The following is a 16961-nucleotide window of genomic DNA, read 5'->3' as shown; positions in this document are numbered from 1 at the left end:
CTATCTCTGTATTTTAAAGATGTGTTATAAAAATGTTATTGAATGTTAGACAAAGAGATGGGAGCGAATGAAAAATATGTGTAAGTAATGATTCCAGGGGATTGTAAGTGAATGCTACTCAGAACTGACAGCACAAAAGATCTTTCACAGTGACATTAAACAGATATCTCCTTAGTTAGATACCAAACAGCATTCTGGCCTAAACCAGAATTGGTAGCACTTCAGTGTACATTAAAAATATAACCACATTATTGCAGAGAAAATTAAATCCAGTGATTTCCACAATATGAAAGATAAAACACTTAAAAATATTACAGAAACATCTTGGCCAAAATGTTTAGCTAAGACTAATAAATCTGTAAATCAAATTTTTCTGAGAGACTTTGTAGAAAGATCGAGTTCTCTGAACGATAACACACGGCTATTCCTTCAGAAACACAGACTGCTTTATAACACTGTCAGCCATCAATAACATGGCCAGAGAGACAGATATCTCTGTCAGTCCTGACTCACAGAGACACTATGAAGTACCTACGTAACACAGACAGGTTATAGAGATGAGATCTGCTGCAAATGGTCGATGCAATGCCAAAGTGTAGTTTTAGTTATGCTATTGCTAATTATCAACTATGCAATTACATATTTTTTCACATTCCTACTTCCCACCTAGACCCAGTGTTAGTTGAAAGAAAGGTGCAACGAACAGGAGTGCTAATGTGTCTTGGCCCATGTTTAACACACGATGGGATAAAGGTGTCTGATGGGATCAAAAGCATAACTTGAATATTTGGGAGCTGGAATACATATGGAAGACCTGTCTTCTTATCAGTGAAATCCTTCTCAAAATGTTCTGTTCTAATTGATACTTTTGAACGACAGAATCATAGAAGAAATGGATGCCATCCAAAGGGACTTGGACATGCCTAAGAGTTGGGCCTGCATGAACCACATGAAGTTCAACAAGGACTAGAGCAATTTCCTGCACCTGGGCTGGGGCAGTCCCAAACACAAATGCAGGCTGGGCAGAGAATGGATTGAGACTAATCCTGGGGAGAAGGACTTGAGGGTATTGATGGACAAGAAGTTCAACATGGCCCATCAGTAGCACAGCTCAGAAAGTCAAATGTGTCCTGGGCTGCATCACCAGCAGTGTGGGCAGCAGGGTGAGGGAGGAGCTTCTGCCCCCTGCTCTGCCCTAACCAGATCCCACCTGGAGTGCTGCATCCAGCTCTGGGGGCCCCAACACCAGAAAAATGTTGAGCAGCTGGAGCAAGTGCAGAAGAGGCTGCTAAGATGCTCAGAGGCTGGAGCACCTCTGCTATAGAGACAGGTTGAGAGAGCTGGGGTTGCTCAGCCTGGAGAAGAGACGGCTCCAGGGAGACTTTAGAGCACCTTCCAAACTTAGAGGGGCTACAAGAGAGCTGGAGAAGGACTTTTGATAAGGGCATGGAGTGACAGGACAAGGGGAAGCTGCTTTAAACCAAAAGAGGGCAGGTTTAGATTGGGCATAAGGAAGAAATTATTTCCTATGAGGGTGGGGTAAGGCACTGGAACAGGTTGCCCAGAAAAATTGTGTCTGCCTCATCCCTGGCCAGGCTGAATGAAACTCTGAGCAATCTGGTCTAGTGGAAGGAACGCCCTCCTGGCAGCAGGCTTTAACTAGATGACTTACAAAGATCCCTTCCAACCCAAACCATTCTATGCTTCTGTGATTCTATGATCCGCTGGTTGTATGATTCTATGTCTGAGTCGCCAGAACTACTTATAAATTATTTCTGACAAGTGCTTCACTACCCTAAAGTAATCTTCTATTATTAAAGATTTAAGCCAACACAACTTCCTGTGCCATACTTCTCAGATCTCATTTCCACACATAATTTAATTTTCTGTGACTTTGCCAGTGATTTATCTTCTTTATTAGATTTCACACTGACAAGGTCTGGGGATGAAGGAGGCATTTCTATTGCTGGCTTCAGCTCTTTCAGTGCTGAACACCCAGTACCTAATCTGATATCTGTGGAAATTAATGGAACATCTTTATTTCCAGTCAGGCAGTGGAACAAATTGTCCAGGGAAGAGATGGAATCACCATCCCTGGAAGTATTAAAGAAAATGCAGATATGGCACCTGTGGACATGCTTCAGTGGTAGGCTTGGCAGTGGTTGGATTGGCAGTGGTTGGACTTAATCTTAGAGGTCTTTTCCAGCCCAAACAATTCTGTGACTCTATAACTAATTTGGAAAGCAGACTGTTCAAATCTAGGCAACAGAACTTCGCCCAGAAAAGGGAGAAAGAAAATCCTTAAGAACAACCTGATTTTCTGGAGTGTCAGCCACTTGGCATCTCCCACTGACTTCAGTCCTGCTGATCCACAGTGCTGCTGACTATGGGTTACATGTCCTCTCATGTGGCTGTTTGGAATTGGATGTTCTCAATATGACACATGATGGGGAACATAGCATTATTCAGGTTGCACCTTTACAAATGTACTTCCATGGAAATTAAATCCTTCCCTTTCTATGTGCATTTTTTTAGTATGAATTTATATTTGTAATTGGCTGTGCTCTACCTTGCCAGTTATGGCAGAGTAGATGCCAGAGATCATCCTGTCAAAGCCAGTAAATGCTGAATGCACAGACCTTTGCATATAAGAATCAGAGGAGAATTGTGGGCTATTCTGGTTGTGTGAATTCCACTTGCAGGCTCCCACAAACAAATTTCCTACCAGAAGTCACTTAATCACATCTTCACACATCTACATGCAGGAGACATCAGCTAATTTGGTTGTCTACATAACCTTTAGAGTCACAGGAAAGAGACAGTCACTTCTCAGGAGTGACTCATCTGACTGACATTAGACATTGAACTTGGGATCATGAACAATTTCCTTAGGAATTCTGTCATCTTCATTTCTGGCAAAGACTAGGATTCCCTCTACTGTAAAACCCAAGAGAAAAGCTGGTCCCATGAGTAGGAAAGAAAATGTATTGGTGGATAATTCATTAGACAAATGTCATCTACAATTTACCTTCACAAACTTCTCAGAAGGAGCAAAGCATCCCACACAAAGGGACATCAGTATCCAACCCCTAGCATGGCTGCTTTTGGATGGGTTCTGAGTCAGCTGCTTGCAGATTTGACAGTAAATTTCATCCCTACAATAGGAATCAAAAAATAATTAAAAGTTAAACAATAAAAAAGAAGAATTATTTAACACTAATTTCTATTAATAAACATAAACACATAAATTGGCCAAACCAGAGATGAGCAAATGCCCTTCATTTGACACTTTCCAATTTTTGAATGCTTCATTTAGCAGCTGAAATGAGTTTGAGTTTTTCATTAGCAGACCATTAAAAATATTTACCCAAACAAAAGAGATACAATAGTCAAATAGAAAACAGAGTAGTGAGGAACAAGAGTGGGCATTTAAAAGAACAACCCAGTGTCATGAGGACTTTCAAAAATGTTTGAATCTGTTTGCATGGTCTTTCCACTGGGCCTGATACAGGCAGCAAGGAACATGATCCAGCCTGGTCTGCATTACACAACATAACCATAAAAATAATGAAACGAGAGCTTTGTAAAGCTGCAGATAACATCAAACTTGTTTGAATAGCCCGAGAAAAGCTCAAGGAAGAAGGAATGGGAAGAATGGCATGTTCATGCCTTTGTTTTGATGTCTAACCTTAAGGCTGGCCTGAGGATGCCATTACCAATAATGAAATGGAGCTTCTCCAGGTTGGAAGTGGGCCGGTCTTCGAGCATGCTATTACCCTGCAGCGTGGACTCACCATCATGAAGTCTCTTTGTCACCTGCCAACCAAACATATCGGCCTCTTTCAGGACAGCCAGTTTCTGGGTGCCCCCCCACCCCCATCCCAAGTGTGTGGTGCTCCCCAAGGAGGACCCTCCACCAGCCAGGAGAGCTCTCAGAAGTTCTTTGACATAGGATTTTAAAGGGAATGGGAGGGCTTGACTGTGTTGGCTTTAATCATGTATGGGTGAAATTAAAAATGGTCCTGTCTAGTCACACTTCCATCTGCTTGGTCCTTTCCCAGGGTTTCTACAATAGCACCCCCTTGCATCCCAGCTCTGAGCTGGTCCTGCTGCTGGGAGAGGGCCACCAAGGGCCTTTGGAATAAACCATCTAATTGTCAAGGAGGACTTGTCCCTTTAATCTAATAATTTTAAAATAATCATCAATGTTTTCACTGGCAAAATGGACCCATTTCCCATGCTAATGGTGCAGCTGAAACTGCATAAGCATGGTGCTGTTTGTGAAAACAGCATTTGTCTGCCCAGCAGCTCACTGTCTCAGCTAGTCAACCCCATGTCCATTTAGAGAGATGGACATTCCTAGAGCATCTTCAGAGCCAAGGGTGAGCTGGATTGGGTTCTGTTTCTCTCCACTGACCCCTAAGGGAATATCTCACAGAGCAATCTTCATGCTCTCAAGCAGCTGTAGCCAGGTAAGATGGTGCCTGCTCTGGAAATGGGCAGTCTATCAATTGTTTCCATCACCCCCACCTGAAAGATTTATCATTCCTCACTCTTTGAGATAGCACTTCTCAAAAGCCCTGAGCCTGGGATAACTGCTCCCATGGGGAGTTTTGTCCCTGGCACTGGAGTGCAGCAGAGTGCTGTTGGAGACCCCACCTCTGCTACCTATGGGCAGGAAACTAAAAGCAGGGATAACAATCAGACCATCGCAGAGTGGTGAGAGGTGTTGGCAGCTGGATGGAGGGCTGTGAAAGAGGGGAGGGAAGGTGCTGGATGGATGGAGAACAGGAGCCGAGGGGAGGCCGGCGCGAGGTGCAGAATGACTCAAGGAGACACGGGAAGCCAACCTTTCCCCTTAAACACTCCTTAAATCTTTCAGGCAGAGAGACAGGTAGCGCCAAACCCAGAGGAGGGCTGGTTCTATGTTGTCTAGGGAAAAGCAGAAGAGAGTCAGAGAGGGCTGCAGACAATCCAACGGCACTTGTGCTGCCAGGCGGCCAAGCGTCTCCCCTCACCTCCTCCGTCAGTTTGGATTTCTTCTTGAGTGTTAAGGAGACCAGTTTGTGCCGCACACTGTTCTTCTTGTGCCCATCAACATGAGTACTCTGCAAAGCAAGAGGAGGGGATGCAAAGCCGTGAGGTGCAAGTGCTGAACAAGTGCTCTCTCTGCCTCCCCTGGGCTCCTGCAAAAGACCATTAATCCTGAGCAGAGATGAGATGTGTCAGAGGCTGGTGGGAACCAGAAGGCTGGACCCATATTCCTGAGTCCCTGGATAACCCAGGGCAGGGTCTGAATTTTGTAGATACCCTCTAATCAGTAAGTGTCCCTCAGATTAAAATTATCTATTGGGAACATATGAAAAAATGTATGTTGAATACATGGCTGATTTGTGCTGAGCCCAAGTCCACCCAGTTCTGCTGTATGACAGCGGAAATGAGATGAGCAAGACCACTCTCTGAGACAAGCTATTTGCACAGCAGGTTTTTAGCTGGAAGTCATCTAGCCAGGGATTCATGGACAGGTAGTCCACTCACTGTGGTTTCATAACTTTTAACCAGCCCTCTGCTCTGCCAGGTTTCCCAGAAGGACACCTTTGATGTGGGACAGCTCCAGGCACTGACTATATATCATCATATTACTTGCTGGCTTTCTGCTTTTATAGCAAACTTTTGGACCCAGTTAACCCCTACCCATTTAAACAGCTTTGAAAAGACCATGATTTCACACCCAAATGACACTTTAAGTCCTCTGGCTGTGATGGTTTATATCCATTATAAACATGAGCTGGTGCTGCAAACCTGGATTTGCATATCATTTTGCTCAGGCACCTTTTTTGTACTGTGAAGAGATGATGTAACCACAGAGAGAAAGGACAGTTTAAATTTCCTTTTCTTCTGTACTACCTGATATCTCAGCTGGCCAAAATACAACTTTTTGTGATGAACAAGCAAGAAGTTATGGGCAGAAGGAATGAAAGGTGATTCTTGGTGTATATTTTTACAGAATTATGATCCTGAGGCTACTCTCATCAGGTAATTCACTAGAAGTGCTGAATGGTACTGTCATTTTAAGAACAAGATTTCTTAATTTACCTCTGCAAACACTACAGAGATTTGTCAAGAAAGCTTCCTGAAAATTAAATAGTGGCATCCAGAAGATGCCAATAGAAGATTATATCTCATCCTGTTGAATAAAGCAGAAAATGTATCAGCACTGTGGACATTGATTTATCCAGAATAATGCTTTGTCTGGGAAGGACACTAAGATGAAGTCCTCCAGTGACATCCAGAAGGCACTCAGGATGCAATAGGGATTTGGTGTTTTAAAAAATTTTTATTTCCACAGCTTAATCTCCTGGTAACTAATTACTTCCTGCTCCAAGATTAAGGGCACATTTTTAATTTAGTCTCTCTGACTCAGGGCAGATCAAAAGGAAATCCCCAAATAAGAAACATAGGACATTGCATTCCCCCCTGTACTTTAGCCCTGCAGGGTGGAGAGGGAGATCAAAGTCCCATGAGAGATATCAGGGCACTTCCTTCACTGGGGAACATTCAGCTGGAGGACATTCAGTTCTCCCTGTGAGGAAGGGACAGGATCACAGGCAATTCTCCCTTCATAGCATAAGTGAAAATAAAATCAACAAACTGATTGCCTGCAGCAAACCCCACAAGTTGTTTCTTCCCAACACATTACAATATCCAACACCTAATAATATCTTTTTTACAGCCACAGCAGTTACCTCTCCTTCTCCCTGCAGAGCCTGCAGCTCTTTTTTATAGGTCTTCTTCCCAAGAGTCTCATAGATTTTTGTCATTACTGGTATCTTCTCACCACCATCACTCATGGCTGTGTGGTATTTCGGCTCAGGGAGGTCTCCCATGAAACGCAGGATAGTGATCCATACAGCAAGTGCCGCCTATCAGAAAGGAAAATTACAGCCTGTTAGCTCACACCAGGGCAGTGGAGGGGGTGGTCCAGCCACGCTGAATCCATCAGCATCCCCGCTGTGGTCTCTCTGTACATCTGCAGGACTTCCCTGTATTCCCTGTGCCACATGTAACAGTTTTGCCTGCAGCACACATCCTCTCTGAGCGCTGGGCAGGTTGCTGCTGGGACCACACATTCTGTGTGGCTCTGTGTTCATGCCACCACAAATGTGTTTGTGAACCCTACAAGGGGTTTTCTGCTTGATAGGAGGTGCCAGCCTTACCAAGGGGCAGGGACTGGCAGCTCCTAACCCACTGCAGAGAGGAAGAAGAACCACAGTGAGGGCAAGCTCATGGATAATGTAATATGCATTGTAGGCATGCAGGTTGAATCCATTTCTGCTCGGGTACTGCTGGCTATGGGACAAGCAGTTCTCTTCTAGCTCTGCACTGCTGATTACAACAAGGCAAGAAGCAACTTTTACAGCTCCCTATAATCTTTACAAGTGGTACTGAAGCAACAATTTCCATTGTCCGTGCCCTGAGCCCAGGGCACCTCGCTGTCTTTACACCAAGGTACCCAGAGGGACCCTCCTCTCTAAGGTTCCATCCCTCTAATATTCCCTGTCTTACCAGCACTCAAAGCATACTGGCGGGACAATGGCCATGGACACGTGCAGCAGATAAGTGTATCCCAAAATGGAAATTTCTGGTGCCCTTTGGCTGGAGGGTTACCCAGGCTTGCTCCAACCCACCCAGCCCTGCTCGAGGTTTTTCATCCTCTGCCTCACCAACTGGTCTCCTTCATCTTCATGGTACAAGAGAGGCTGCTTGAGGGGCCGGCGGATGTACGTGTGTGTTGTTGTGCCCTGGAAATACGTGGCAGCAAACTTGGCAAATTTGTACTCTGAGAGGTCTTCTTCCTCCTCTTCAGGGAGAGGCAATGCTGCATCCAGGTCCTCTTCCTCCAGCTCCTTCTGGACTTGCTCAAGATCCTGTTGTGGAAGGAAATGTCAGACACTCAGCAGAGCTTTGGATATCAAACTCCCATTTCCCTTTGGGCCTGATTTTTCTGCCATCTGATTTCCATCCCAAAAGGAAAAGTCAGCTGGAGGTAAAACATGGAATATAGCTCTAGAGACCATGCAAAGCCCAAGTTATGAAGGACATGCCTGTGCCCAGGAATGTCCCCAGAGCAGTAGAAGAAGCAACAAGCATGGCCCCACTCATAGCCTGGTGAAAGGATGTCTAAGAGCTAAATGCCATGAGCTGTCATGAACCTAAAAGGGAAGACCTCAAAGGCCACAAGTCCTTGTGACCTTACAGTGATACTGCTCTCTTCCATTTGCTAGTCCCAGAGAAAGCTGCCAAGCTGGCTGCCCATCTCTAGCCACAGCACAATAACCCTCTGAGGTCACACAGCAGAGCTGGACCTTGAAGGAAACCTTCAGAGACCCACTTTTTATTACTGTACTCTTTCTTGATCTATTAATGTTTTGCTAACGCCTGTCATGTGATAGCCAGGCTCCTGTACATCTCCAGTACCTCGAAGCCATTGGGTGCCTGTCCCTCCTGGCCTGGAAGGGAGGAGGTTGTCCCCAGGAATCCAAACATTTTGTCCACCATTTCTGAGTCATTCACTGGCTCATTGCGAGCTCTCTCCATTTTTTCTAAGAGCTCTTTCTTCCGACGTGCTTCCTCTTTCTCCTTTACTTCTCTCTCTGCGTCTTCCCGTGCCAGCTGGGCCAGGCGTACCTGCAAAAGGAGAAGTGCAATGACTGAACTGCTCCTTCCAAAGAGCTGGCAGCAAATTCCACAGGGCATGGATTTAGGGAGGCAGGGTGCCTGGTGCCTAGGGCACTATACCCGTATCATAACTTGGAACAAATCAGTGACATGCCCATGTCTCAGTTTCCCAACTGCAGAAGGACAAAGCAATGCATTTTCCCCATTCCTCAGTGCTTGTTTAGGGGTGTTAGTCCATGCACAGAAACTCTCACTGACCTAATTTTTTTCTTTTATACAACAGCCCTGCACGTCCACACACACACAGAGTGTCCCAGTTCCCCCTTTATACAATAGCAAAAGTGAATAAAAACTATAATCTCTGGCATTCCTGTGCAGCAAATCAGAAATTCTGGAGCAGTCTCAAACTAATAGAGCACAGAGTACTTTGGAGAATTAAATACAAACCACTCAAGCAGGGCAGAAATCCCTTAGATATTTTTGTCACTGCCCCTCAAAGGAGCAAAACTAGTTCCTGGAGAACAGAGAGAACCCCACAAAGAGATCAGCCCCCACGTACTTGGTGTTTCTTTTCTGCTTCTTCTTTGGCTTTCTTGGCACTCATCTCCTTTCGAAGTCGCTCCTCTTCTGCCAGCCGAAGTTTCTCTGCCTCCAGGCGTCGATAATACTGTGGGAACAAACACAAGAGCCTTTCTGAATAGGCATCGAATTATTTTTGGAATTTTTCTTTTTTTCCCCTTTAGAACTGGCTCCCACGAGCACACGATGCAGAAGCACGTCTTTGTCCCCTCTCGCAGCACTCACCTCCCCGCGGAGGCGCTTGTAGAGCCTTCGGGCGATCATGCCGCGGGCGTATGCCTGCACGGTGAGCACGGCCCAGAGGCGGTGGCGGAAAGCCCTGCGCACCAGGTAGCCCCGGCAGCGCGCCTGGAACTCGATGATCCGCCGGCGAGCCATGTGGTACTGCTTGTGGAGCTTGCGGGATCGGTACAGGGCCTGCAGCCTCAGGAAGCCAATCCGCATCTGCGAGAGGGAGCGGGATGAAACCGCCCCGCCAGCCGGGGGCTCGCCCACCCTAAGCAGATTTCCACTGCTAATCCCCTGCTTCAACGGCTGGAAATAGGAGCCACTGGAATCAGCCCCCATGAGAGCAAAGCTTCTGGCCTCAGGATGTCTGGGTGGCCATCCCAAGGTAGCCACAAGGCATGAGGGTTGCTCCTACGGAGGTCCAGCATCTGCAAAACTCCTGCCTGACAGTCAAGCTGCTGTTTGATGGCAGGAGGCAGCATCCTAGCCAGCCTGGATGTGGCTATTTCTACCAAGTTGCAGGCTTGAAAGATTATACTGAGATACTTTAGACCTTTACACACTTTCCAAAAGACCCTGCTGTTGGGTCAAAACTAGTTGGAACGGGGAGAGAAGAGGACTATGGACTGGGAGGGTGAGAAACCAAATATGGTCCCACATGGAGATGGAGCCCATTTTTTGGAGGAAGCTGCTCTTGAGTTTTCAGTCATCTGGAAACTAGGGGAAGACTTACAAAATCCCAAATGACTTTGGTTTGGTGCAATGGACGTGTAAGTCACAGGGGAGAGGACAGCTAGAAGGTGGTCTCTTCAATGAGAGGACAAAGCAAAAGAGCTAACTTCCATTCGTCACTCCAGCTGATAAAAGCCAACCTCACTACTTCTGACATTCAATGGGATGTTTTGAACCAGGAAACCTTTCTGCATGTCCCGGGTTAGAGAGGCAGGAAGGCAGAGGTGTGAGGAAGCACCCCTGTACTTACAGCACCATAGTTCTTCCTGCAGTTATGTCCACGCCAGTATCTCTGAATCATCAGGACTGAATTTCTCACTTTCAGGAAATTGGACCTGCAAAAGCATTTCAATCATTTGCCTCTGTGGTTTTGCCACAAGTTATCATCATCTCCTGGGCCTTATTTCTTGGGGATTTGAACCTGAGAGACCAGGTGGAATAAACACCACATTTTTGGCTTGAAAACGTCTCCTTCCCCAGCTTTCCTCGCTTTCATAAAAACATTTGTAGGCACTCTCTCTGAGAGGTCTTTGCAGGGAGATTATGCCACATTTGGGAAATGGGAAGAAGAGGCGATGATAGGAATCCCAGCCTAGCATCATCTTCTCACACCTAAAACCTCTTCCCTACGTGTCTTTCCCATGTCATTCTAGCACCTGAAAATGGATTGAATCCCACCCAAATGGCTGAGAGCAAACCTCACCAACACCGTGCTGGTACCCCTTTCTGCTCCTCCAGTTCTTCTCAGCCTGATCTGATCCTACCTGCAGACAACAACTGGGCTGGAGGCCTTGGGGGTCTCATCTCGCTACGATCAGTGTGTGAAAGATTGATGAGTTATTTAGCATGTGGCCTTTCTGCAAAGCACAACCTGAGTGACAGCCATGGCTTGGACAATCAAAGAGAATAAAACCCCAAGACCTGTTCCTCCTCTACAGCTGAAGCTTGTCCTTAGCTGTGGCTCCCCCTCTTTATCCACAATGGTGCCATGAGCTACCTGTCCTCTTCCCATGTCTCGAAACTGGGTTGCAAAGGCAAGAGTTCTGAACGCCTTGGGAAGAGCAACTTTAGTAGCAGTAGTGACCTCTTTAGTAGCAGTAGGTGACCCAGCATTCCCTCTGCAATCTTGTGGGGATATCCATAGACGGGAGTCTCAGCGTGGCCTTCAGCTGGCTCAGAGCCCACTGCTGCACTGTCACAGCAAACACCACATCCCCTGAGGATGGCACTGAACAGGGACAGAAGGTCCTATTCTGTGCAGGTTTGGGGCAGATAACACAGTTATCCCCTTGTTTCCTCTACTGTTTTCCTCCAGTACTTGCTGCACCTGAGTGCCAACACATCAGGGGTCCCCTCTGATCATCTGGGCACCAAGGAAGTGATGCAGCCTCTAGGACCCACTTGCTGGATGAAGCATCCCCCATAGCCCACCTCCCATTTGGCCATGGGGTTCACACCTACCTGTCTTTATACCCACGGACCACCTTCTGGATGAGGATGACTTTGTCTGTGATGGCCTTGTCTCTCTCAATCTCCAGCAGCATGTCGTGGTGGTCCTGTGGGAGGAAGCAACACAGCACCAATGTCTCAAGCCTGATATGTGGCCAGAGTAGGTGGTACAAGATCCTTGTCCAAAATAAACTCTGGGGTCATTTTACATCCCAAGTATTACCCCACCTGCTTACTGGGGAAGTCCTAACATAACCCACAGTGATTTATAGTCTTTATTCCCAAATGAAACAAGTCATCCAGAAGCTGCAAACGCAATACTTCACAGTCTGAAAACAGCCATATTACACTGCCCTCCCCTGCAGAGCTCCCTCCTAGTGCTCTCAGACATGGGAGCAGCTCCTAGGAGCCCTGGAGAAGTTTGCAAACAAACTCCAGGCTTCCTGGGTCCCATCACTTCTTCCAGCCAAGACTGCAATGCTTCCCTAACCTAAGGGAAAAAAAAAGCTCCTCAAAACACTGAATTTCCTTTGCCCTGGGTCTTTCAGATGCACCAATCCAAAATTTATACTGATTCCTCCAATGCTGTGTGTGATGCAGCTTTCTTTCCCAGTCATGGCAAGCTGAGCCATGCTGCACTGCGTGCAGCAGAGGCAGTTCCACATGTTTCCTGCTTTGCTCGACCTCCTGTGGCCCCTCAGGGCCTCACAATTTCTGTTTCCTGTCCTGACAGCTGTGAAATCTTGATAACAGGCTCTGGAAAGAGCAACAAGTCCCAACAAGTCCTGGGGAAGAGATGGGGTGTTTGTGCTGGCAGTGGGATTTGGGGGTGAATTTAGGTGTAAGCAGTCAGGGTTTATCACTGTGATTTTTGCTCAAGAGAAGCCTCACCCTCCCAGAACAGCACAGGAATGGATTTGTAAGGAAAGATGAGTGTGTAAGGGGCTGCAGGGGACCTGCAGTGTTGGACTGCTCTGCATCAGCTGGACTGATGCAGAAAAGGAGACTGTAGGCACATCTTGAGTTGCACAAGGATGTGCAGAAGGAAAATGAGCCTGTTGTGCTCATGTCCCTCTCTCAGCAGGGCTCTGCGTGGGCATCCCTCCTGCTGCAGTGCCTTTTGGGGGAAGGCAGGAGAGGAAGCTGAACCACTCAGCCCAGGAGGGAAAAGGCTGTGCACTGGATGTGACCACTTTGTGTCAGTATGGATTTGAGAGCGCTTCAGTGCTGGCACCGTGTCAGGACTTCCTCCTGCCTGCTGCTCCTAAACCGGCCCCAAATGTTCTGCCTTAAGCCAGGCTTTACCCTCTGACATGCCAGCCCAGAGACCACGGAAAAGGGTCATGTCTTGTGGTGCAAAGGAAATGGTAGGAGACACTCCGGAGGCAAGGATCCAAGATGGCAGAGGGAATGAGGAGAACCACCCACCTTTAGAAATATCTTTGTCTTGCCAATCTGCCAGTCATCATCCTTCCCCAGCACTGCTTCAGCAATGCGCTGGCAGGTCCCACGCAGGTCACCCTGACAGAAAAGGAGTTGGGATTCACCAGGACTGGACTCATCCACTGCTCCTCCCAGGCCCAGTGTAAACCTTTCCTGGTCCCAAATCCTGCGGTTTTCTGCTAATGAGGTTCTTATGGCTTTACTGTCACTTTGTTTAAGATGAGTGAGAGGAACAGCCTGAGTACAGCTACCTGTCCCTGCCAGCCTGTAACCATTTTTCTTCACTTGGAAAGCCCAGAGCACCCCTGTGACACCTGGGGACCAAATGCTGCATAACTGATTTTGGAGAGGAGGCACAGCCCATAGATTTCTCTGGAGATTGCCCAGCAGAGAGCACTCTGTGGAGTGCCTCCCCTGTGAAGGAGGGCTCTCACCTGCTTGTAGGCTGGCTTCACCCCCGGCATGAGCACGCGGTAGCGGTCCACAAACTCCACAAAGGTGTAGCGGATGGGGTACCCGGCCCGGCGGATGCGGATGGTCTCCATCATCCCGGAGTACCTCAGCTGACGGACGCACAGCTCCCGGTCAAACAGCTGGGGAGGTTACAGGACACCAAATCAAATCACCAGGGGTTTGAGTGCAAATCCTTTAGGGCTAGTTCATTGCACTTATGGGCAACTATGCTCTCCTTCACATGGGCCTGATAAGGCACAGACTGGTGGAGACAGTTTTGATTTTCTTTGCATGGTTTTGTTATCTCATTCATCCCACGCCTTTCTCTTGGACTAACCAGAACAATACTCAGAAGCAGCAGCATGGGATGATATACGGACCCAGAGAACTCCAGCCAGCATCCCGATACAAGCAATTTTTTTCCCCCCTAAAGCACATTTCAGAAGGAAGTAAAAGTTTTAGAATAACATAAAGTAACAAACAGTCAGGACTTTCCACTGACCTTTCACTTCCGCTATGCCATTTCCTATCACTATCAGTACGTTTTCCTTCAAAGGCAGGGACAGAAAATGATCTCTCAGACAATGTTCTCTTTTGCAGTCACCCTGCACAGCTCTGTGTGCCTTTATCTGGGATTCCTTTTCCTTTGGATTATTAAACCAAGGCCAAAATTAAATTTAGCAAGAAATCACATTTCATATCACACTGCAGTCTCTGATTCAGTGTTAGCTCACCCACTTATTTCTTTCATGGGGAGATTAATTTCTCTTTGTCTAATTCTTTCAAACTTGAAACTGTTTTCCTGTCCCACTGAAAGTTTTGTAGACAAATAGATTGAACAGAGACTACTGGCTCAACACTTGCAAGACCTGATGAAATACAGACTTCCTATGTAGAAGTCAAAATACCAGACTGAATTCCAGACATCCAGGTGTAAAAACAGCTCAGAATCAGGGCATATAGAATGATTTGCTAACATCAGTTCAGGATGTACACCTATTTCTCAACATCACCTATGTCCAAAAAGAAGGTCTTGTTCTAATCTCTACTGAGATGATAATCACACATCAGACATATTGTTAAATATTTACCCAAAATATTCTATTAACAGGCGAACACGTTTTTACTCTCACCAAAACCAGGATAACAGCAGAGTAAAATGATCTGAGAGACCCACCAAACTTTTCACTCTGCATCATATTAGGTTCTCTGAACAGCAAAAATAAGTTTCAAAAAAACACTGCTTGTGATAACAGCCCTGAAATTCAGGATTTTATGCTTTTTTTACACTCAACTGAGCTTTGCTAACAGACACTGACTTTAGATAAAGCTCCAGCCCTGGCTAGATTATTTATTAAATAAAGCTCTTCCTTTCCAAGCAGTACCACAATTAAGTTTGGTGAGCAGGAAACAGCGATTGCTGACAGCATCAGTGTCTGATCCTGCAAGGTGTGGGGAGTGGGATCAGGGTGTGCAGCACCCACCTTATCACCTGCTTTCTGCTGCAAAACTCGGAGTCCCTTCCATGAGCAGTTTGTGGTCAGGGGGGTTGAGAGCCCTCTCCTTCCTTCTTATTTGCTCCCAAAAGTTTGCCCCCATAATGTTCATTGCTTTTGAAGCAAATCACTGTGAACTGGAGCAATATAACTCCTCTCCTGTTCCCTCTGTGCTATTTTGCCTCTTTTTCTCCTCTGCTTTTAGAACCATGCTTATTTAATTGGTTAAAAAAAATAGGCAGTGGAAATGATCAAATGGGATTTAAAATAAGGGAGATCCATTGTGAGCAAAGATTTTTAGGAAAACACCCACGGGGAGATGAGTTCCAGAAAGCACTGAACTCTGCCACAGAACTAAACCCATGGCTCAGCTTAAGTCTCTGGCAGGAAGGAGCCTACCCCCTATGGAAAGGGAGAGGCATTTCCTATAGGATAAAGGGCTGCAGGGTGAATTCCTTGAGATCGTCCTAGGGAAGGAAGGCAGGATCAGGAGCCACCCCCTGCAAAAAGTTTGGGGTGCTGTTGGACTGCAATGCAAGCTCCCGATTTTGCCAATCCTTTTGTGACTGTTGCTTGCACAGCAGGCTCTGGGTTGGTCTTCCAAGCATGCAGGCTCAATCCTGACTCCCCTGATGTCCAGAGGAGTTTTGCCGGTAGCTGCAGGGCAGAATGACCCCACGGGCAGTCCCATACGAAAAGCAACCAGGAGAGAAAATCAGGACTTACCATGGGCTTCTTGTACTCATTGGGCTTGATGCAGCGGACAAAAAAGGGCTGGCACACGCTGAGAGTCCTCATCAGCAGCTCCAGGGAGCGCTTGAACTGGCTGCTGAGCGTCGGCGAGCGCTTCCTCGTCTCTGCTCCCTGCAAAACCGCAGCACAGCAGCGCTCTCAGGAAATGAAAGGATAACACTGACTTTCCCCTCGGGCCGCGTCCGCAGGAACAGCCGGGGCTGGAGGGGTGAGGGATCAGAGGTGGCTGAGAAGTTGTGGCAGGAGAGGGGAAGGGCAGAGCCTGTCAACTCGCAGTGGCCGGGCTCCTGCTCCATATGGCTCTATGCAGGCAGGAAAAGTGCCGTGATTTAATTTCTCCTGCTTGAACCTCCCTGTGTGATGGGAAAACCCATCTTCCCTGTGCAGAGTCATGAGGGAGATGTGCCCACAAGAGCAAATAGCCCCTTCTGGGCCATCAGAATTCTTTGTATGACAGCCTGGGGCAGTGCACCCGCCCGGGGATGCTCTCGGGAGCAGTGCGGGCTTCCCTGTCCCTGTGCATTGCAGCATGGGCATGCCAAATCCTCTGTCAGGGTTCCTCGCGTCAGGCAGGGCTCCTCCTGCTCCCTGGAACAAGAACCAGAGACTCATTTAGGCTAAAAAATAACCCAGGAGAATGCTTGTTGCAGGGTGACTCTGCAACAGTTCCAGAAACTTCTGCTGAGATCCCTCAGCCTGTACTACCACAGATTCCAGTTGCTTTTGGAAAAGAATATCAACTAGACTAGATGAGGTGAGTATTTATGGTGAATCAGGATGATTTGGAGTATTTTTCTTGGTTTAGCTCCCTTGGTCAAATTAATAATCCGATCTCTATTTGGAGGCAAGTGTTTCTAAATGAGACTGTGTATGTTTCCCTTAACAGTTCTTTCTCCCTGCTCTGGGAAAACCTTGTTAAACCACCTCCAAATCAAGTCCCTAGCTCATTTCATGTGCCAGACACTGTTACCTGAGCTCATTACACGTCAGTCACAGTTGTGCTGGGCGTCTAGAGGGATCTGGTGTTCAGGGAGCCTTTGTGGGGCAGCGGGTAATGCTGGAGGAAGAGCTGGGCACCAGGAGGTAACTCCCTCAATTTAAAACAGGCTGAGCATGTAACATGACCTGTGACAAGACCTGATGGCCAGA

The 16961-nt window shown here is 47.1% G+C and overlaps 1 protein-coding gene across 3 annotated transcripts in view; it reads right to left on the bottom strand.

Moving 5' to 3' along the window:
- Nucleotides 1-16961, bottom strand: part of MYO7A (myosin VIIA) — a 56584-nt gene that overhangs the window by 15721 nt on the left and 23902 nt on the right. For all 3 annotated transcript variants that reach the window (XM_084226762.1, XM_084226763.1, XM_084226764.1), the window contains exons 14-26: nt 15786-15923; nt 13545-13703; nt 13096-13188; nt 11680-11774; nt 10469-10553; nt 9484-9702; nt 9239-9346; nt 8479-8688; nt 7725-7928; nt 6747-6923; nt 5019-5108; nt 3689-3816; nt 3029-3155 (exon numbers count right to left, since the gene is read on the bottom strand). In XM_084226762.1, the coding sequence (XP_084082888.1) occupies nt 3029-3155; nt 3689-3816; nt 5019-5108; nt 6747-6923; nt 7725-7928; nt 8479-8688; nt 9239-9346; nt 9484-9702; nt 10469-10553; nt 11680-11774; nt 13096-13188; nt 13545-13703; nt 15786-15923 (1833 nt within the window). The remainder of the gene's footprint in view (nt 1-3028; nt 3156-3688; nt 3817-5018; nt 5109-6746; nt 6924-7724; nt 7929-8478; nt 8689-9238; nt 9347-9483; nt 9703-10468; nt 10554-11679; nt 11775-13095; nt 13189-13544; nt 13704-15785; nt 15924-16961) is intronic.

This window comes from Fringilla coelebs, assembly GCF_963513975.1.
Source record: "Fringilla coelebs genome assembly, chromosome: 2".
In the NCBI taxonomy this organism is placed as follows: domain Eukaryota; kingdom Metazoa; phylum Chordata; class Aves; order Passeriformes; family Fringillidae; genus Fringilla; species Fringilla coelebs.
Note: the sequence above shows the minus strand (reverse complement) of the source record. Positions and strands in the feature narration are given on the sequence as shown.